At 49.6% G+C, this 21,031-nt stretch overlaps 10 protein-coding genes across 10 annotated transcripts; 3 read left to right on the forward strand and 7 right to left on the reverse strand.

The window, feature by feature from the left end:
• Nucleotides 1-140: 140 nt before the first annotated feature.
• Nucleotides 141-446, reverse strand: B9G98_02107 (60S ribosomal protein L36-B; the record flags this gene model as incomplete). Its single annotated transcript, XM_024808664.1, has 1 exon — nucleotides 141-446. One exon carries the CDS (start codon nucleotides 444-446, stop codon nucleotides 141-143), a length of 306 nt encoding a protein of 101 aa, XP_024664432.1.
• A 215-nt stretch (nucleotides 447-661) lies between these two features.
• On the reverse strand, nucleotides 662-1,378 carry B9G98_02108 (54S ribosomal protein L24, mitochondrial; the record flags this gene model as incomplete). Its single annotated transcript, XM_024808665.1, has 1 exon — nucleotides 662-1,378. One exon carries the CDS (start codon nucleotides 1,376-1,378, stop codon nucleotides 662-664), a length of 717 nt encoding a protein of 238 aa, XP_024664433.1.
• An 89-nt stretch (nucleotides 1,379-1,467) lies between these two features.
• B9G98_02109 (GTPase-activating protein GYP5) lies at nucleotides 1,468-3,423 on the reverse strand (the record flags this gene model as incomplete). The annotated part of the gene is made up of 1 exon (XM_024808666.1): nucleotides 1,468-3,423. One exon carries the CDS (start codon nucleotides 3,421-3,423, stop codon nucleotides 1,468-1,470), a length of 1,956 nt encoding a protein of 651 aa, XP_024664434.1.
• A 72-nt stretch (nucleotides 3,424-3,495) lies between these two features.
• B9G98_02110 (Neutral trehalase) lies at nucleotides 3,496-4,968 on the forward strand (the record flags this gene model as incomplete). Its single annotated transcript, XM_024808667.1, has 1 exon — nucleotides 3,496-4,968. One exon carries the CDS (start codon nucleotides 3,496-3,498, stop codon nucleotides 4,966-4,968), a length of 1,473 nt encoding a protein of 490 aa, XP_024664435.1.
• Nucleotides 4,965-6,689, reverse strand: B9G98_02111 (Nucleoporin NUP49/NSP49; the record flags this gene model as incomplete). Its single annotated transcript, XM_024808668.1, has 1 exon — nucleotides 4,965-6,689. The coding sequence occupies one exon, from the start codon at nucleotides 6,687-6,689 to the stop codon at nucleotides 4,965-4,967; it is 1,725 nt and encodes a 574-aa protein (XP_024664436.1).
• A 95-nt stretch (nucleotides 6,690-6,784) lies between these two features.
• B9G98_02112 (Hydroxyacyl-thioester dehydratase type 2, mitochondrial) lies at nucleotides 6,785-7,687 on the reverse strand (the record flags this gene model as incomplete). Its single annotated transcript, XM_024808669.1, has 1 exon — nucleotides 6,785-7,687. The coding sequence occupies one exon, from the start codon at nucleotides 7,685-7,687 to the stop codon at nucleotides 6,785-6,787; it is 903 nt and encodes a 300-aa protein (XP_024664437.1).
• A 523-nt stretch (nucleotides 7,688-8,210) lies between these two features.
• B9G98_02113 (Carboxypeptidase Y) lies at nucleotides 8,211-9,794 on the forward strand (the record flags this gene model as incomplete). The annotated part of the gene is made up of 1 exon (XM_024808670.1): nucleotides 8,211-9,794. The coding sequence occupies one exon, from the start codon at nucleotides 8,211-8,213 to the stop codon at nucleotides 9,792-9,794; it is 1,584 nt and encodes a 527-aa protein (XP_024664438.1).
• An 878-nt stretch (nucleotides 9,795-10,672) lies between these two features.
• Nucleotides 10,673-14,995, forward strand: B9G98_02114 (5'-3' exoribonuclease 1; the record flags this gene model as incomplete). The annotated part of the gene is made up of 1 exon (XM_024808671.1): nucleotides 10,673-14,995. The coding sequence occupies one exon, from the start codon at nucleotides 10,673-10,675 to the stop codon at nucleotides 14,993-14,995; it is 4,323 nt and encodes a 1,440-aa protein (XP_024664439.1).
• An 8-nt stretch (nucleotides 14,996-15,003) lies between these two features.
• On the reverse strand, nucleotides 15,004-15,465 carry B9G98_02115 (Pre-mRNA-splicing factor CWC26; the record flags this gene model as incomplete). The annotated part of the gene is made up of 1 exon (XM_024808672.1): nucleotides 15,004-15,465. One exon carries the CDS (start codon nucleotides 15,463-15,465, stop codon nucleotides 15,004-15,006), a length of 462 nt encoding a protein of 153 aa, XP_024664440.1.
• Nucleotides 15,466-15,768: 303 nt separating this feature from the next.
• On the reverse strand, nucleotides 15,769-20,901 carry B9G98_02116 (DNA-directed RNA polymerase II subunit RPB1; the record flags this gene model as incomplete). The annotated part of the gene is made up of 1 exon (XM_024808673.1): nucleotides 15,769-20,901. One exon carries the CDS (start codon nucleotides 20,899-20,901, stop codon nucleotides 15,769-15,771), a length of 5,133 nt encoding a protein of 1,710 aa, XP_024664441.1.
• Nucleotides 20,902-21,031: the final 130 nt, after the last annotated feature.

Raw genomic sequence — 21,031 nt, forward strand, 5'->3', positions numbered from 1 at the left:
AAAAAAAACGAAATAAACAGCAGGGTAAACAGGTATTGTTGAGCGAGACCAACTAGTCGGGGCAATAAGATGAAGGTTTTATATTTTTTTACGCTACAAAAGCAATGCTTATGGCCTTAAATTATGATGAGACTTAAACATTAGTGGGCACGGCGAGACTCAGCAATGTAGTTGCTCATGGCCTCGAACTTGGCCATGGCACGCTTGTGGGTACCGAGCTTCTTCTTGGCGAGCTTCTTGGCACGCTTCTCCTGGGAGTTACGGATCAACTCGCAGATACGACGCTCATAGGGAGCCTGACCAGTAACCTCTTGGACCAAAGCGCGGACGAACTTGGCACGCTGGGACTGGGCGCCCTTGCGGTAAGAGATCTTAACGGCAGTCTCACGGGGAGTAACCTTGTGGCCCTTGTTCTGGCCAACAGCAATTCCGGATTTGGCAGCCATGTGTGATATGAATCAGGACTTGGCGATGCTGAGTGTAATAGGGAGGTGAGTTGGGACTGAGGCCCTAAGCCCTAATACCACACAGTAGAGAGCCGGAGCATTGGCCCTTACCCTGAACGAGCACGGCTCGCTCGCTTTCGCGATTCAGCACTTGTTGAAACGCCAAAAAAAAAGGGCCTGAATTTTCGGGGGGGAAATAAACTTCTGTATATACATTAAAGTGCAACAATATAAGGATTAATATCCGTATGGTTTGCCAACTTTGTCAAAATGTCATCAATGGACGCATTCTGGTGATCGTTCATGAACGCTTTGAGAGTGGAGGGATAGTTTTCGGCCGTATGGAGCTCCTTCAAAAGACGGGTCTTGCCGACAACAACACCGTATTCGACACCGTTGCGCTGGACCTTGGCGTAGAGCGGCTTGCCGTCAATCTCACCAATAGGCTTGGGTGCAGTACGCTCAACTTGCTCTAGCTTTTTAAGAACTTCATATCGCAAAGCCCAGCCAGCAGGCCCCAGTTCCTTGATACGAGCGGCTTTGTCTTTGAGTAAATAATTGTCAAGACCGCCCTCGCGGGTAATGGTTTTGAGCACTGATGTGACTACTCGGATAGGAACATTTCTCTGCAGTATCTCGCTCCAAAGGCTGACTTTTTGCACGTTCAAACGGAAAACACGAACGTGTTTGTTACCGTAGTCACTGATTTGGTGGCCAAACTGTAGAACTTTGCCGCCATACAGACCCCGGTTCGATTGTTTATAAAAAGTGGCCTTTCCGTACGGGTAAGGAGGCACTTCAGGCGAGTTACGGTAAATCTTGCTGTGCGGGTCTCCAACATTAACCTCGCGAGGAGCCTTCACTCGCCGACGCATGATGTGGGCGAACTCGCGAGCAGGGGAGCTGCTCACCGAGAAAAACCGTTTGATCATGATGACAAACAATTTTTCATCCCACGATGATACTATATTACTCCATGGATATTTTAAATTAGATAGGATAACAAAGAAAAGGCGTTGTCCTATTTAAGACGAGGCGAAGCCGTGGCCAATTCAGACAATGCATCCTGTAGGCCCCCGATTTGACTTTCTAAACGACGGCGAATCTCTGACAACTCTTCCACTTTCTTGAGGAGATCTACTTTGTCGGATTCATCTACTACGGCCTGCCGTAAAAAGTCAACTTCGCGTTGCAGCTCCTCGTTTTCAAAAGTCAATCGAGCATTTTCAAGTCCAGATTCGACCATTTTGTTTGCGATCTCGACATGCTCCAGGTTGAGTTCGGCCAACGATGTCTCTAATTGTCGGACCTGTAGCGTCAGTCTCGAGTTTGACGATCTTAAAGAATCAATTTGTTCATTGCGTTCACGCTCAAACCGGTTGAGCTCTTGATGCTCCAGCTCGTATTTCGCAAGCACTGAGGGCGTGAGCTCCACCAGCGACGCGTCCTTGACTAGATCGTTGGGAGTCTCAACATAACAATCAAAAATAATGTCCTTCAAAAACGGCAACAAATCGTCGAAATCCAACTGGAGAATCCGATCAGCACTTTTAACAATCAGTGCAAAACCAAACCGTAACACTGCCTCATAGCCCTCGGCAACCACGATATCAAAAATGCGCTCGACCAAGCTCAATGGAAACTTGTAGGCAAATAGCGTCAAGAACCATTGAGATGCATACATTGATGGCAAAACACCCTGGCGTTTCAGATGCGTGTGGACAGTCTCCAAACGGTCCTCAATGAGACGCTCAAACTGATATAATTTGAGATGCAATCCTGGCATTTCAGGCAAAAACAAGCTGCGGAAATCGTAGCCTTTCATCAATTGAACAAACAAGCAGAACGCGTCGTATTCACTCAGGTCGAATAGTAGCGGTACTGCGAGAAACGCCATACCCTGGGTGTAACCAACCTCGGGATCAAATAGGGAATACGCCTTAAGCAATCGCATGAGCGACGCTCGGTCTACTTGCTTGGCCATTGACGTACGGTCCAGATCTTTTTCGATCGCACCTTCGTGAGGCGACGTCTCTGCCGCCAAAGACGAATACAAATGCTCGAGGGCAGCTGATTTCGACGACGCAATTAATTGCCACAAGATCCCTCGAAGCTCTGGCGGGAAACCACCTTGGATAGCTTTGCGAAGATGCAGACTTTGTGTACGGGCTACCAACTCGAAATCCTGAACGACTTGAGACCAGAACTCCCAGTCGATACCAGCGTAGCGGTCAGACTCGCGGGTCATCTCGGCGAAATTCTGTTGCAACTCCCGAATTCCTGATCTAAAGTCTTCTTTGGCTTCCTCACCTTGACGTTGTTCATTAGTGGCATTGATGCGTCGAAGAACAAAGTCACTGCGGGGTCCAGGAACCAACGAATCCGTACTTTGCATGGGCGAGACTACACTCCCAGACAAATTGTTGTGTTTAAACCACTGGAATCGTTTAATTGGTGAGGAATTCGGTGCTTTTTCTGGTCGTAACAAACTGCCAAAAATCGAATTGGACCGAGACTCCGACCTGACAGAGTTGTCCTCAGGTGGTGATTCTTTGGTTGGTGATGGCAATGCTGGCGTGGCCGGAGCCTCGCTCGTATCAATGGGCAAAATACGTGAGTAACGTCTAGACTGGCGGCGCTCGAGACCTGACGAAGACGGGTTACTGGTTTGACGCAGCACAGGAGACATGACACCAGGATTGGCGGAAATGGGGCGCCCACTACGCGATTTTCGCCTCACGACAGGCTCTTCGCTGCATGTCGGACTACTAGGAAGCTGCGGCGATGCAGTAGCAGACGCAGTAGGGGTTGGCACTGCTGAGGACTCAGAAAGGGATAGCGCAGGAGACTCGGGAGGAGCAGCGTGGGGCTCTTCCTGCGAATTGCCTGCCTCAACAGTAGCATCCTCCTCTCTGATAACTTCGGGATCAGCCCCCGTGGGGCTCTCAGACTCTATTTTGTGTGTCTGAGAAGCCATCGGATGGAAAAGACGCCAAGTTCCCACTTGTCACGTTGAAACACTTTATTGTATAAATAAGCGAGTCACGTGATGTCCGGTGAGACTTGCGGGGATGTCAAAGAGCTTAGGCGAAAAGTAAAGGGCTTTTGGCGTGGGCTGGTACGTTCAATTGAGCCGGATACTATCAGGGACGTGATCGAAGACCCCAAAATGCCGGGAGCGTCTCGCCTTTATGTTCCAACCGGTGATAGCCAGGCGCAAGAGCTTGACAATGTTGTAAACGTCGAAGTTTTGCCTAAATTAGATCAACTAACACCCGATTTCGTCTTCAGTCTAAACAAAAAACCAGGCTTACTCGCGCTGGCCACCGAAAATGGCAAGCCGTTGCCGTATATTGTGCCGGGGGGTCGGTTTAATGAGTTTTATGGATGGGACAGCTATTTTATTGGCCTTGGTCTGCTTGCTGATGGATTTGTGGACGAAGCAAGGGCCATTGTAACCCATTTCGTGTACGAGATTGAGCACTATGGCAAAATCTTGAACGCCAACCGCAGCTACTACCTCAATCGATCTCAGCCTCCATTTTTGACTGACTTGGCGAGAAAAGTGTACGATAAAACGCAAGACAAGGGTTTTTTGATAATCGTATTGAAGGCAGCCGTGGAAGAGTATGAGTCTGTGTGGAATTCACCACCAAGACTTGACAAAACTGGGCTGTCGAGGTACCGTCCGGACGGCCACGGGATTCCGCCAGAAACCGAACCTGGACACTTTAATTGGGCACTTGAGGGCTTTGCCAAAAAGTACAACAAGTCAATTGAGGAGTTTATTGAGTTGTACAACACCAAGGCCATCTCAGAGCCGCAACTGGACGAGTTTTTGCTACATGACCGAGCGATGCGAGAGTCGGGCCACGATACGAGTTCGCGGTTCGAAAATGTTGTAGCCGATCTCGCCACAATCGACCTGAATGCCCTTCTATACAAATACGAACGAGATATTTTGGAATTTGCCTCTTTGATAGGCGAAGATCCAAAGAAATGGCATAGCCGAAGTGAAGCTCGTAAAGCAGCCGTGGACAAGTATTTGTGGAGCGAAACAGAGCAAATATACTACGATTACAATACAAAAACCAACGAACCTCACAGGTTTGCCAGTGTAACAACATTTTGGGCAATGTGGAGTGGGTTGGCATCTCCTGAACAAGCCAGACAGATGGTGGCTAGCAGTTTGCCGCTGTTTGAGCAGCCAGGAGGGCTGTGCGTGGCTGCCAAGGCACCCAAGTCTGCTAAACAGTGGGACTTTCCTTGTGGTTGGGCACCACATCAAATTCTGGCATGGCAAGGTCTCCGCCAGTATGGGTTTGTGAACGATGCCGAGCGCCTGGAGACGAAGTGGGCAGCAATGGTTGCAACTACGTGGCAGCGCACAGGAAAAGTGCTTGAGAAATACAACGTGTGTGATATTGACCATGCCGAAGACGTCTCGGCAGAATACGGCAACCAAGGAAGCCAAGAGAATGGGTTTGGCTGGACAAATGCATCTATAGCTTTGGCAGTTTAGCGCCTGAGTCTTTCCACGCTCTGGTGTAGCTCAGCCACACGATCACTTAGGCTCATAAAATAAGCATATTCGTCACGTAGAGTTGGGGCAATCTGCTGCGGGTCTGTAGTGGTTCTAGGTCCATCAGGACCCTGGCGTTCGAGGTCAGCCACAGCGTTATTGACATCGCGAATAGCCGCGGCTAGCTGGTCAATAGTATCAGCAAAAATGTTGTAGCGGTCAGCAAAGTAAGGCAGGAAGCTTTCATTACGGCGATCAACGCGCTGCTGTAACAGCCCAGCAGGGGTAGAAGCACTAAGGTTATTAAACGCGTCAAACGCATGTTCTGCTTCACCAGCTGTGGCTCGGACTTTCTCCTTGAGCTCACGCAACCGCGAATCGTCGAAAACAAGAGCCTCGACTGCTGTTTTCAATTTGTGCAAAAGCAAACTAGCGTCTCGCGGTACGCTTGTGACCATTGTCTTGTGTTCTTCTTGTCTTGAAGCGATTTCGTCGCTAATTCGAATTTGTGTGGTGATATAGCTATCGACAGCTTCAATTTCCTTTTGGTACTGCTCAGGAAGATCGCTGATACGAGTGAAAGGTGTGACATTAAGAGGTTGAGCTGGAGCTGCAACCGGCTGAGCAGCATTGCCAAATAAACTAGGAGCAGCCTGTTGGGTCTGCTGTTGAGCACCGAATAGTCCCGTGCCACCAGTGGTGTTTCCGAGCAAGCCGCCGGTTGCTGGCTTGGCCCCAAACAAACCACCGGTTGTTGCTGTGTTGCTTGATCCGAAAAGTCCACCAGATTGACCAGTTTGTGCCGTTTGGGCCGGCTGAGCCGAACCAAAAAACCCACCGGTAGCTGGTTTAGTGGCCTGGCCAAACAAGCCGGTATTTTGAGAAGCGGGCTGGCTTTGGCCAAAAAGACCACCAGTCTGAGTAGGTTGAGTCGAGGATTGACCAAAAAGACCACCGTTTTGTGTCGGTTGAGTTGCAGGCTGGCCAAACAACCCGCCTGTCTGTGCAGGCTGAGCATTAGATTGGCCAAAAAGACTACCGGTCTGCTGGGTTTGTGTTTGTCCAAACAAGCCACCGGTTTGCCCGGTTTGACCTGGTTGAGTTTGGGGTCGTCCAAACAGGCTCCCGGTCTGTCCAGATTGACCTCCGCCAAACAAACCTCCAGTTTGTGTTCCAGCTTGTGCTCCAGCTTGCCCAGCCTGATTAGACTGCCCGAATAAACCGCCGGTACTTCCTTGGTTGGTTCCCTGTTGACCAAACAACCCAGTTCCGGTTCCTTGTGTGTTCTGGGCTCCCGCGGCCTGGCTTTTGCCAAACAAGCCACCGCCCGTGGTTGAGGATCCAAAAAGACCAGTCTGAGTCCCGCTCTGAGGCTTTTGTCCAAATCCAAACCCGTCAGTGGTGTTTCCAAAGTTCGTAGACCCCGTTCCAAAACCACTGCTGGTGCCTGCGGCAGCGCCCGTATTAGCACCCGTGCTCGCAGTATTTGAGCCAAACCCCCCTGTACCAAACGTCGGCTTTTGCGCGGAATTGCCAAACAATCCGCCCTGGGGCGCCGTGGTGCTCTGGCCGAAGGTCGACTGTCCAGCCGGCTGGGAGCCAAAACCAAAACCCGGCTGGCCAGCAGTACTGGTGCCTGATCCAAACCCACTGGTCTGGCCAAATCCACCGCTGGGCTTCGCGCCAAACCCGAAACCGGTCTGGTTCGTGTTGCCAAACATTTCTGTGTGATGACAAAGCCGAATCGAAGGATTTGTTTACATTTTACAGGAAAAAACGTAGATTAATTTAAAATATTAGGGGGAGGAGATGCGAATTAGGCGATGACGATGGATCCGGTGAGGACCATACCGCCCTGAGAGTTTTCGATCCAGACTTCGATGACATCCGGGGAGATTGGGGCGGCACAGAGCACGGCGTGATCGTTGACGAAGAGCGGAGCGAGATTGCGGTAGCTGAACTGCTTTACGACGCGGCCGTTGCCCAGTATATCGTTTGCCACCCACCTTAGAACCATAGTAACCATAAGCGGGCCCTGCACTACAACGTCCGGAAGCTTTTCTTGCTCGGTGGTGTAGGCCTTGTCAAGGTGGATGAGGTGAGCGTTGAAATTAAGTGCAGAATAGCGGAAAAGAAGGAACCGCGACGGGTCAATATGACGCTGGATCTTTGCTTTGTATTTGGGGGCAAAGTGGCGCTTTGATTGGCGCTCGATAAGGACAGGATCGTTGTTAAAGTAGAAGAAAGTCCGCTGCTCGCGCACTGCCCAGGACTCAGGCTCGTCGACAGAACGCATCGTTCGGTCAATAGACACAGTGACACGCTTGTTGTTACCGCTCTGCTTTATCGACGACAGAGTCTCGGTGCAGACTGCGGGGCGGCCAAGAATCAGATCAGACTCTATGTTGAACTCGATGCGGCCACCATACCACCGCCGGTTGGGGAAGTCTCCAATTGGCGACTGCTCATCGTCGTAGCCATCGCGGCCTAACGAGGACTCGGGAACTCTGTGGTTGAAAAAGACCAAATGATCGCCGGGCAACAGCGGCGCACCGACCTTGGTTGGCCGGTGGGGCGCTTCCAAGTAGCCCTGGAGGGCCACATCCAGTGTCTCTGCGTGGGTCGCAGACATATCATCGTGGAACACCCACGGGCCCTTGCTGCGCACTGCAATTGAGCGCGCAAACTGTGGAATACGCAAAGCTGGTCGACGAAACATCGGTCACAAGCCTTGTTGGGGACTAAGAAGAGGGTTTGTTTATGGGCTCAGCCAAGACTCTAGTGATCGGACAATGCTGCAGATGGCAATCTCCGTTGGGCTTACTGTTTAGTTGGTTGTCGTAGTCACAAGCCAACTATGGGTGATGTCGTAGTTCAGATCACTAAAACTACGAGCTTTCAAATTTTTTTAACCCGAACGCGCATGCAGGAAAGCCCTTGCCCTATAAACTAACTACCGATCTTCCAACTGGATTGGCACGATACCAATGAGGTCTTTTGCCAGAGCAGAGCCGCCGCTGCCGCTGAGGGCGTGTTTGGAAATTGCATCTGCTGCAAAATCTGGAGCAAATTCAATCGACTGTGGGTTTACACCGCGATGTAGTGCCTCCTATCTACAACCCTGTGTTTGGTGATGTAAAAACTGTTGAAAGGTATGGGTTAGGGCGATAGGAGTGCCATGATGGTGCAATGCATATGGGCTTTATCTGGCACACGGCTCCACTTTTGATGTTTCTACCTCTATGCTTTGGTATTCGTTGCTTGCCGCAGGTGCGTTCGCACAATTGAACCTTCCCTCTTTAGAACAGGCCGAGTCCGCGGCCCAGTGGATTCTGCATAATGCTCTCCCGCACCATTCTGGCTACGAACTGGCTTCTACCATGCTCAATGAGGAGTCTGGCAATCAGGATGTGCGTGATGCCCTGGACGAGTTGTGGACAAACAATCCGGATCGCTTCAAATTGCTTCTGGACCCCTACGCTGGTCCAGGCGGAAAGCCTGCTAAAGCCAACCGGAGAACCAATTGGGACCTCCACATCCAGAACGAGAACTTCCCGAATCACCAAGTGCGGGTAAAGAACCCCAAATCGCTCGGGATTGATATTGTCAAGCAATTGGCAGGTTATTTGGATGTCCTGGACGAGGACAAGCACTTTTTCTTCTGGCTGTTTGAGTCCCGCAATGATCCGGCAAACGACCCCGTTGTTTTGTGGTTGAACGGCGGCCCTGGCTGCTCTTCTTCGACTGGCCAGTTCTTCGAGCTCGGACCTTCGGCCATTCAAGAGGACCTGAGCCTGAAATACAACCCCCACTCCTGGAACAACAACGCTACGGTTATTTTCTTGGACCAGCCCGTCAATGTCGGTTATTCTTACTCTTCGCAGCGTGTCTCGACCTCTATGGCCGCCGGTGAGGATATCTATGCTTTTTTGTCCATATTCTTCGAGTCCTTCCCCGAGTATAACAACCGTGACTTCCATATTTCCGGTGAGTCGTATGCTGGCCATTATATTCCTGCCATCGGCAAAGCTATCGTCGAGCATCCTGAGCGTAACTTCAATTTGACTTCTCTTCTTATCGGTAACGGTATCACCGATACTTTGAACCAGGTAGAAGCCTCTATTGCCATGCAGTGCGGAGAGGGTGGCTTCCCTGCTTTCCAAAGTGAGGAGACTTGTGAGCAAATGTATCGCGAATTGCCTCGTTGTCAAGTGCTTATGCAGAATTGTTATGATACCAGATCTCGCTTGGTTTGTCTCGCTGCCACTTCATATTGTGGGCGTCCTTCTACAAAATTTTCTGAAACTGGACGTAACCCTTACGATGTCCGTGATGTTTGCTACGACTCTTGCTATCCACAAACCGGCTGGATTGAACAGTATCTCAATCAGGAGGCTGTGAAGGATGCTGTGGGTGCAGAGCCTATTAAATTTGTTGGGTGTGACCCACAGGTCGGATCTGAGTTCTTCTTCCAAGCTGATCACTCTGTCAACTTTGCGCCTGTAGTTGCCGAAATCTTGGCTGCCGATATTCCTATCCTTATCTATGCTGGTGACAAGGATTGGATCTGCAACTGGCTTGGAAATCGTGACTGGACCAACCGTCTAGAGTGGCCTCACCATGAGGAGTTTGCTGATGCCAAAGTCCAGCCCTGGTTCGTTGACGGCAAAGAGTCTGGCACTACCAAGAATGCAGATTTACTGACATTTTTGCGCATTTATGGTGCTGGTCATATGGTTCCTTTCAATCAACCACGCAATGCTGTTGCCATGTTGAATCACTGGATCTCGGGACACCTTCGATTCGACGAAACTGAAGACAAATAGCCAGTATTTCTAGCTTAATTAACAATTAAACTCCAAGTTCAGCTTTACCGACTATTAATTCAGCATAGAAAAATAAATTGAAAAAATGGCATGTGCCCTAGGCGAGACTCGAACTCGCGACCTTGAGATAACACACACAGTATGAGACTCACGCTCTAACCAACTGAGCCACCAAGGCGGAGAAGAAATGTGCCCTAGGCGAGACTCGAACTCGCGACCTTGAGATAACACACGAAGTATGAGACTCACGCTCTAACCAACTGAGCCACCAAGGCTTTCTTCGTTGAAACGAGGGCCAATGTTGCCTATGTTCATGCTCTAAAAAAGTAGCGTGGTTCGCATACAACTCACCAATTTAGGTCACTGAATTGTGCAAGTCAACAAGTTTATCCAATCTCATCCCAAAAGTGATACACCCGTCTGTTGATGCTTCTTCGCGGTGCTATCAAGCAGGTTTTTTTCAGGCTAATATATACGACTTAGAACGCAGGATGTGGCAGCACAAAAATGGTATCGACACTAAACTATTTAGATACCAGAATGCACTTTAACCATTCCTTCAATCCCCGAGTCACATATTAACTCGCCGCTCAGCCGCTTTTTGGGGGAATAGTTCCATTCTAGGCAGGTGGTCGAAAATTATTAATCCCAACGAAATATCGCTCGTATAGATCGAGTTTTTACATACTTGAAGGCAGTAACTATACAAATATACCGCTCACGCACTGATCTGATCTGAAGCCGTTTTGAAACACCCCAAACAATACTTAAACGAACTCATATTGTCAACTCTAAACCGTTCACTTCTAATCCTGCATTTCGATCTCGGCACCTAAACCAGTGCGTGAGTCAGCGGCCATCTAGACACTGCACTAGTTATGGGTATTCCCAAATACTTTCGCTATATTTCAGAGCGATGGCCTACTATCTCGCAGCTTGTGAATGACTCTGTCATTCCTGAGTTTGACAATTTTTATCTTGACATGAACTCGATTTTGCACACGTGCACTCACAAGGACAACGACCCTACCCATGTTCTCAGTGAGGCCGAGATGTACGTTGCTATCTTCAATTACATCGAACATTTAGTGGCCACCATCAAGCCCAAGAGCGTTCTGTACATGGCCATCGATGGTGTCGCTCCCCGCGCCAAAATGAACCAGCAGCGGTCGCGTCGTTTCCGCTCGGCGCTGGACCAAGAAACCGCTCGTCGAAAGGCTATTGAAAGCGGTGTAGAGCTTCCCAAGGAGGACCCCTTTGATACAAATGCAATCACTCCCGGTACCGAGTTTATGGCTAAACTTACCGTGCAGTTAAAGTACTTTATTCACCGAAAAGTTACTGAAGACGCTGACTGGCAGGATATTCGGGTCGTCCTGTCTGGGCATGAAGTCCCTGGAGAAGGCGAGCACAAAATCATGAACTTTATTCGCTCGCTTGCGTCTGATGAAAATTACAACTCCAACACCCGTCATTGTTTGTATGGTTTGGACGCTGATTTGATTATGCTTGGCCTATCGACCCACCAGCCTCACTTCTCGTTGCTGCGTGAGGAGGTCTTTTTCGGCCGCTCCGAGCGTTTCCAGAGCGCCGAGCTTTCTGAAAAGCGGTTCTTCTTGCTGCACTTGTCGCTGGTTCGCGAGTATCTCCAACTCGAATTCCGCAACGTTTTGGAAAGTGGTGACGACGAGACGCAGCCCAGCCAGTTCGACTTTGAACGCATTTTGGACGATTTCATTCTCATTAACTTTTTCATTGGCAACGATTTCCTGCCCGAGCTTCCTTTACTTTTAATTAAGGACGGCGCCATTCCCGAAATTATGGATACGTATATGCGGTATCTTTCTAAGGTCAAAGATTATATCACAGAAAACGGAAAGCTTAATTTTGCGAATCTCAAACTGTGGCTGAAGGAAATGGCTCAATATCAGTACCAGCGATTCGAGGAAGAAGCTGTTGACGCAGAGTGGCTCAACAACCAATTGGAACTCGTTTCTAATGTTAATACTGATGAGCCTGAAACTCTTATTCTTACTCCTTCTCAGCGTGATATTGTTCGTGTGATGAAGCCGTTCATTTTGAATTCTGTCCTAGCTGACGACCCTACCAGTGAAGAGTTTGAAGTTAGCGAGGTCCTTGATGAATCTAGTAACATTTTCGATCGAAAGTTTGTGGAACTTTTGGCTCAACAAACTGGGTTTATAGTTCAGGACGGCATTATCACCCTCGAGAGTATTCCCGGTGACAAGCGTCAATGGGTTTCCGATACTCGCAAAATTTTGCGTGTCTATGAAAAGGCGCAGATTTCTAGCGCTGAAGATGACTTGAATCGTCAAGCTCTGTATGACTCCAAGTTCAACCAATGGTCCGACCGTTACTATCGGTCCAAATTTGGCGTCCGCCACGACGATCCTAAGGTTAAAGAAGTGGTTCGCAATTATCTGGAAGGTCTCCAATGGGTGCTTGGATACTACTATCAAGGCTGCCCCTCTTGGTCTTGGTATTTCCATGGTCACTATGCTCCCATGATTGTTGAGCTCTTTAATGGCATCACCCTCGATTTCAAGGTTGAGTTCGGGCCCTCTAGGCCTTTCCTGCCTTTCGAACAGCTTATGGGTGTTTTGCCTGATCGTTCGTCAAAGCTTGTGCCTGCGGCCTATCGCGATCTCATGTCAAGTCCGCAATCCCCTATCATCGACTTCTATCCCAATGAATTCCAATTGGATCTCAATGGCAAAAAGGCCGACTGGGAAGCTGTTGTATTGATTCCGTTCATCGATGAAAAACGCTTGATCGATGCTCTAACTCCGCGTGAAAACCGTTTGACAGAAGCTGAGCGCGCTCGTAACATTTACGGCTCCGACCTTGAATTTACTTACACACCCCAGTCGTCTTACTTTTATCCTTCGTCAATGCCAGGGGTTGTTCCGGATCTGCCTGCTTGCGCCGTTGCAGTGCTGTCCATCAACCCTCACGACAAGAGTTACGCTGAAACGTATTATGCTCGTGATCGTAGTGACGACCCTAAATTTGCTTACATGGCTGGTTTCCCTACATTGAAGACTTTGGACTGGCAGTTCGAGATTGAAAAGGCCCATGTTCGTGTCTTTGAGTATGATGCTCGTAATGAGTCTATCATTTTGCACATCAAAAACGACTACAGCTCACAAACAATCAAGGAGCTGGTTGCTCTCATTGGTGAGTCCGCTTATGTCGATTGGCCGTTTCTTCGTGAGGCTAAAATCACTGGTGTGTCGAATCGCGATGTCTATTTCTCTTCTCGTAAGGGCTCAGGAACCCCCCATGATGCACGTGTTTCTCAACTTTGGAGCAAACAGCTACCAACCATCAAGCGTAATTATGAGAGCCGTGGTGTTGATTTGGGAAGCGTTGATGTCCTTGTTCATTACCAGCCTTTGGTTGGTCTACTCCGTAAGACGGATGGCTCATATGTCAAAGAGTTCAACAATGATATCAAAACTGAGAAAGTTTTGCCAGTACAGCTTTTGGTCGAGGATATTGAAGAAGAGGACGAACGTTTCAAGGAACGTGAACCCATACCGGTTGCGGACGAGTACCCTGTTGATTCCCGTGCTGTTCTTTTAATGAACCGCCATTATGGAGCGCCAGTTACTGTAACCGGCCATACCGACACTGCAATTAACGTCGAGGCCTTGGCTTTGACAGACCCCGAACCCCAGTTTGGCAACCAGGTCGCTAGCCGTGAGAAGAGTACATATCAGTACTTTTCTGCCCGCGAGGTTGCTGATTCTCTTGGTATCAGTTTTGCGTTCCTCAGTCGACTTACAAGCCGCTTTATGTTTGTTTTGAAGAATGAGAAAATCAACTTGGGCCTTGTGCTCAAGCGTCCCGCCCAGAACCTCAAGGCCAGTGGCTACACTCGCATGGGATTCAAGGGATGGGAGTATAGTCAGAAGGGTCTACTTTTGATTTTGGCATATCTCAAGTCTTTCCCGGTAATTTTGCAAGCTCTCGCATCTGCTCCGCAGTCCAACACTGGCATTCCTGATTTGCGCAAGGTTCTTCCTGAGTCGATTTCAAGTGAAGAGATTGCACATCAGGTGCGAAGCATGAAGACCTGGCTCAATGAGAACGCTTCTAAAATTCAGTTTGTTCCTATGAATGATGAGACATTGAGCGACGAGGGTATTGCTCAAATTGAAAAATGGGCGGTTGAATACAGCAAGAAACCGATCCAGGCTCATAAAATACAGATCTCCAAACTCCCTCGGGCGGCTTTACTTACTCCTGCTTCTGCTCATCATCAGCTGCGCCGACAAAAGTTCTTCCTTGGCAATCGGGTTGTTTCGGCTGTTGACTTTGGCAAGGTTCCTCTTTACGCTCGTGGAACTGTGGTGGGGATCAATGAAGGTGCGTCGCACCGAACTTTGAACGTTGTGTTTGATGCAGAGTTCGGTGCAGGCTCGACCCTTGATCAAAGAGTCAAGACCAAGCGTGGGTTAGTTGTACAAGCCGGAACGGTTATTAATTTGACTTTCAAGCAGTTGGCTTATGATCGCAACCAGGATAACGATGTTCTTGTTCCTGCTGTTCCTCAGGCCCGCTCTACTAAGAGAGTTGATACTCGCCAACGCAACCTCAAACCTGCACCTGTGAGCCAGTCTGTCTGGACTAAAGCAAAGCCTGCACCTGCTGGTCCCGCATCTAAAGCGCCTGCCGGTTCCGCGCCTAAAGCACCTGCAGGACCCCCTGTGCGTCCTGCCGCTGCTGATATGTTTTTGCCCCCTGTTTCTGCATCTGCCAGCGCTGAAAGTGCTGAGCTCATGGCTGCACTGAAGGGCACTACGAAGACCAAGGCCGAGTCTCCGGGATCGGGCGTGCCGAGCGCACCCAAGGGGCCGAAAAAGGATGCGTCTCATAAAGCCCAAGGTGAGGCCAAACAAAAGAAGCAGACCAGTCCTAAAGTCCCCAAGGCTCACAAGGCTCCCAAGGCCCCTAAGGCCGCTAAAGAGTCCGAGCCCGAACCCACCGAGCCAAAGGCACCCAAGGCACGCCAAGCGCCTAAAGAACCCGAGGCCACAAAATCTACACCTCCTACTCCTGCTCCTACTCCCGCAGCTCCAGACGTTCTTGGATCATACGTTCAGCATGCAACTGAAAATGCTGGGCGGAAGCGTCAAGGCGTTTCTGACTTGCTTGCGTCGTTAAAAATGCAGTGATAAATAATTTACGTAGAATGGCACCTGAGCCATTTCTCCTCGAACCCGTTCGACCTATCAATTCCGTCCCACTTGTAGCTTGGTGCAATTCCGAATCGGTTTGGCGGAAAAGGCCCATTGTACTGAGGGACTCCAGCGACTCTTACTGTCTCGGCAACTTCGGCTTTCGCGGCCATTGGATCCTCCAAACGAGCCCTGTCTTTGCTAATGTCTGTGGCGTACTTGTTGAGAGCAGTTGGATATGTTGGTTCTCGGGCGTTTGCTGGTTCCTTGGCGAGCCCAGCGTTCACGATCTTTCGGCCCTGATCATCGCGATAAACGGTTTCGGCGGGGGGAGCCTCCTCTACAGCATCCCCAAGCGGCTTTCCTGCTGGTTTATTGCTCTTTCGCCGCTTTTTCGGTCTCTCGCCCTTCAGTTTCTTGGTGTTCTCGTCGCCATAATTGGCCGCCAAGTATTCTGCGAGACCCATCGGCTCTTAGCTAATAGAATGAAACCCCCTTCAGCTCGAGAGCGACAGTTTCAGCGGATGCAGCGTATCAAAGAGCGCGATGCGTCGCTGACTGGTCTGCTGAAATTCTTCCTGGTTGCTGTCTTCTCTGCAATCGCAGCCGTGTTTATCTATATTGTCGTCAACGTACCAAGGGAGAAAGACGGATCTTTCAAAAAGTCATGACCTCAGCACCTTTCCATCTAGCATAGCCAACATGCACATGGCAATATGTACAAAAATAACGTATAATGTAACGTCAAGTTGACAATTAAGTAGCTATTTTTATGGGTTGTATGAAGGCGAGTCGGGAGAGTACTGAGGAGACGACGGCCTGTATTGCGGCGAAGTCGGGGAGTACGATGGAGACGTCGGGGAATACTGCGGCGACGTGGGACTGTACGAAGGCGACGTTGGCGAGTATGACGGCGACGTCGGGCTGTACGACGGCGACGTAGGAGAGTACGACGGCGATGTAGGACTGTACGACGGCGAAGTAGGGCTGTACGACGGCGAAGTAGGACTGTACGACGGCGAAGTAGGACTGTACGAAGGCGACGTAGGGCTGTACGACGGCGAAGTGGGAGAGTACGACGGCGATGTAGGGCTGTACGACGGCGACGTGGGGCTGTACGACGGCGAAGTAGGAGAGTACGACGGCGAAGTAGGGCTGTACGACGGCGACGTAGGAGAGTACGACGGCGACGTAGGCGCATAACCAGGGGACGACGGGCTGTACGACGGAGATGCAGCATACGAGGGCGAAGAGGCGCCATACGACGAGAACGGCGAGGTGGGAGCATAATCCGGAGAAGAAGCGCCAAATGGACTCTGGAAGCCACCTCCGTATTCCGTGAAACCTCCACGAGCCGCCTCTGAGAAGCCTGCCTGAGCCAACGGCGAGAACATAGCACCAGCATCGACACCCTTACCGTCCATCATAGGCGACATACCATCATAAGGCGTAGCAGAGCCATCAGAAGCATACACTGCAGCCGTGGCGGCAGCAGACTCGCCAACAGCCATGGCAGACATGGACATTGGCAATGTAGAAAGAGCCACATCGTCAACAAACACATCAAAGGCACCAGTGCCAAGAGGAGCGATCTGACCAAGCATGATATTCTCCGAAACGCCGCGACAGTCGTCGAGCTCTGCGGCTGCTGCTGCTTCGAGAAGAATTTCAACCGTCTCCTCGAAAGAGCATCGCATAAGGGCACCAGTATCGGCACGGTTGATACCGTGACGAGTGATGGCCATCAGATGACCTCGCGATGTCATCACATCAACCAACAATGCCATGTGGCGGTAGTTAACGTACGAACCATCGAAAGCAATAACCTTGTAGATTTCGCGATAAAGAGCAGATCTGGTGGCCTCAATACCCAAAACGCCGAGAATCTCGACAAACGAATTCGAGTACGTTCTGTAGGGATCCACACCGTCAATGGTCATAACCTCGGCAAGATCAACGCCATCAGTTTCCAGTACCCACTCCATTTTCTGAGCCCAATCACCGCTAACCTCGTCGACCTGCGACAAACGATGTTCCATCATGAACACACGCGAAATTCCAGGAACACCCCGCAAAGTGATCGACTCGAGCATGTGCTGTTCAATAGACTTGACCATTTGGTCTTCCTCCAAGTCTGGCTCCTCTTCAAGAGCCTTGGGGTCACGAATAACCCTACAACGAATAACAAGCTTGTCAGCATTGTCTTCACTCCACATCACGAACAGGTCACCACCAAACGCGGCAGTAATCTTCTCGGCGACTTGGCTCATAGTCAACTGCTTGTCAAGCATCTTGGCACGGTCTAACTCCAAACGAAGCAACCAAGGACTCTGCATGTGTAGAGTGGACTCGACTTGTTCATCCGGAATACTAAAGTAAGCCTCAACTGTGTCGAGATCCTCGGCAATGACAGTAGTACGAGGATCGGGATCGTAATAAATCTCCGTCGCGGCAGTGACATTCTTGAGAGACGTGTGCTCAATGGCAGACTGAACAACCTTGGCCCGTTCGATGTCATTTCTAACATCATTCTTCAAGTAAACAGTCAATGCGGGTGTCTTGATGTTCTTGGCAACGTTCAAAATTTCCTTCAGACGAGGAACACCAAGCGTAACGTTCTTAGAAGACACACCAGCATAGTGGAATGTGTTGAGTGTCATCTGAGTGGCAGGCTCACCGATAGACTGAGCAGCAATAACACCAACCATCTCACCAGGGTGGGCAAGAGAGCGAGCGAACTGGGCAGAAATCTCTGCCAGAACCCATTCAAAGGCAACCTTATTGAGATGGTACTCATTGACAATACGTAAAGTAGCCAAACGCGACCGCACAAGACACTGAATAAGGTATGATGCGTTCTGTTGTGCCTCAATCAAGATCTCGGAATTACCGCGGATAACAATCAGCTGACGACAGAGCTCTTCCACACCCTCAACGATTTCTGGGACTGTGAGATCAGAGACTCTTTGATGATCAATATTGAAAATTTGCTGAGCATTCTGGATAACACGACGAATATTCACAGGCAAAGGCCAGTTGAACTCGCCATTATCGAACACAGTTGTACGCAAAAAGTCACGATCAGACAACAATTGTTCCCATTCGCGGTCCAAAAGCTTTTGCGTGTCAAGGTCACCAACAATATCGTTTGCACTTTCAATAGCAAGAGGGGTCGACTGCTTCATCAAATCAATACGATAGCGCTTAGCAAATGCTTCATCACTGCCAGGAATTGTATCGACAGTCTGCTTCTCAACTTGAGTACCATCCAAGCCATCTTCACCATAAATAAACTGGATCACATCACCCAGTGAGTTACGAGCAGTACCATCATACTGCACCATGATGTCCTCCAAGGCCTTGACCAAACGGCGCTGAATATACCCTGTCTCAGCAGTTTTCACTGCAGTATCGATCAAACCTTCACGACCAGCCATGGCATGGAAAAAGAATTCCTGTGGGGTAAGACCTCGAAGATATGAGTTTTCAATGAAACCTTTGGACTCTGGAGAGTAATCATCACGCGTAAAATGGGGCAAAGAGCGATCAACAAAGCCAAAGGGAATACGCTTACCCTCAACAATCTGCTGACCGACACACGCGGACATCTGCGAAATGTTAATAAACGAACCTTTCGATCCGGCAACAACCATTTGCTTGACGTTGTTGATATCTTTGAGTGACAACTCTGCCTCACGACCGGCAGTATCACGAGCCTGATTCAGAACTCGGGAAACATTGTGCTCAAAGGACTCACGCAACGTCATACCAGGTTCAGGGTTCAATTTGTTTGCTTGAGCGTCCAAAATGATCTCCTGAACCTTCTTCTTAGCATCAGCGATGGTCTGTGTAATGTTACGCATGGTGTCGCCATCGGCAATTGTATCACCAATACCAATGGAGAAACCGTTGTGCAGCAACCAGTAATTGACAATCTTTTGCACGGAACCAACAAACTGTGAACAGACATAGGGACCCTTTTCACGGAAAATTGTATGGATCAAACCACCTGCAGTCGCACCAACTGTCTTTTTGTCAACCACACCATACATGATTTCACCCTTGTAAACGAGCATACCATTATCTTTGGGAGAAGTAACGGGATTATTCTCATCAAAGCGCTGCAAGAAAATACCTGCGGGAATTGACATAGAGACTAACTGTTTTCCGGTCCAAAGCGGCTTGGGTTTTAGAACTGCCGGCTGTGGAACAACACCATCCCAGTTGGGAACCCAAAACAGAATATTCATAACCTGCTGATAATCGAGGAATGTGTCACGAACTGTCATTTTACGAATACCCAGCAAAGTGTCCTGTACAATACCCATGACAGGTTTGTTACTTTGGGGAGAAACAATCTGTAAAGGAACAGCACAAAGCTGGCTAAGTTCTGCCCTCGTCTCTTCAGACTGGGGGACGTGCAAATTCATTTCGTCACCATCGAAATCAGCATTATAGGGTGATGTGACGGAAAGGTTGAGGCGGAATGTCGAGTAAGGCATAACCTTAACTCGATGCGCCATCATAGACATTTTGTGCAGAGAAGGTTGACGATTGAATAGCACAGGATCGTCGTCCATCAGGTGACGCTCGACGCGCCATCCGTACTGCAGAGCAATATCACCAACACGCTTATGGTATCTCAAATCAATGCGTTCTCCGGTGTCACGGATAATATACTTGGCACCGGGGTGCTCATTTGGTCCATTTCGAACGTATTTTGTCAAGCGTTGGATATTGTAGGGAGTAACCGCTTCGGGATAAGTGAGTGTACGGGCAATAGAGCGGGGGACACCGACCTGATCAAGTTCCAAATTAGGGTCACCCGTGATAACCGTACGAGCAGAAAAGTTTACACGTTTGCCCATCAAATTGCCACGGATGCGGCCTTCCTTACCTTTCAAACGGGCACGAATAGACTTGACCGGGCGGCCACTCTTTTGAAGTGCTTGTGGCTGTCCAGCAATGTTATTATCCATGTATGTCGCCACATGGTACTGCAAAAGCATCTCGAACTCGTTAATCACATGGGCCGGAGCACCGTCTTGGTCACAACGTTGAACGTTAGCATTGGCCTTGAGAATATCAGCCAACTTGTATGTCAAATCATCCTCACCACGAGCAGAATCATTAATAGCAATACTTGGGCGCACGGGGGGCGGAGGCACAGGCAAAATTGTGATTAGGAGCCACTCTGGTCTTGCCTGGTCGACACTTAGACCAAGATTGCGAACATCGGTGTCAGGAATGTGTTTGAAGACGTTTAGGACTTCAGAAGGCGAGAGATAACGGCGCTCAGGCTGGTCAAGCTCACTTTGCTTATCGCGTTTCCACTGGCCTACCAAACGTAAACCATCGCGTCGAATGGTCGGTTGGGCGTTGCCGCATCCGCCATGGTATTTTTGAGTCTTTTTGTCGCTACCAAATGCACCGTCGTCAACAGTGTCTGCCTCACAAACCATTTTGGTTTTACAAAGAGACCAAACAGCATTGAAACGGCGTTTTGAATCGCGGATTTTGATGGCCTGGGCGAACAGTGGATTGGACTCGTCGAGCTTGAGTTTACCACAGTGCACACAGACTGCTTCTAGGATTTTTTTGATTTTTGTGATATATCCGATGTGGAACACTGGTTTGGAGAGCTCGATGTGGCCAAAGTGGCCCGGGCAATCCGCCATGCCTTCACCGCATGTCTGACACTTGAAGTTACGGTCAATCGAACCGAGACGCGGGTCGTTGAGACCTCCGATGCGAGGACGCATCTTGGTTTCATCCATGGTCTCGGGGTACTCGATTTTGGCCACCGAAATAGCCTTGATTTCCTCAGGGCTCAGCAAGCCAAACTGGACCTCTTTAATCGTGCGCAGAGGCGCGCTCGAGTACGGGAAAGCCGAGTTGCTCATTCTTATATGTGCCCACTAAGCTGTGATTCCCGACTTGATAGAACTGCAGAAAAATATAGTACCGGCCACTAGTCCTAGACGGTGGCAACTGTGAATATTCCCTGATGGCCCTGTTTGTTCGGTGCGACGG

Source organism: Wickerhamiella sorbophila (genome assembly GCF_002251995.1).
Source record: "Wickerhamiella sorbophila strain DS02 chromosome Unknown contig3, whole genome shotgun sequence".
Classification (NCBI taxonomy): Eukaryota; Fungi; Ascomycota; class Dipodascomycetes; order Dipodascales; family Trichomonascaceae; genus Wickerhamiella; species Wickerhamiella sorbophila.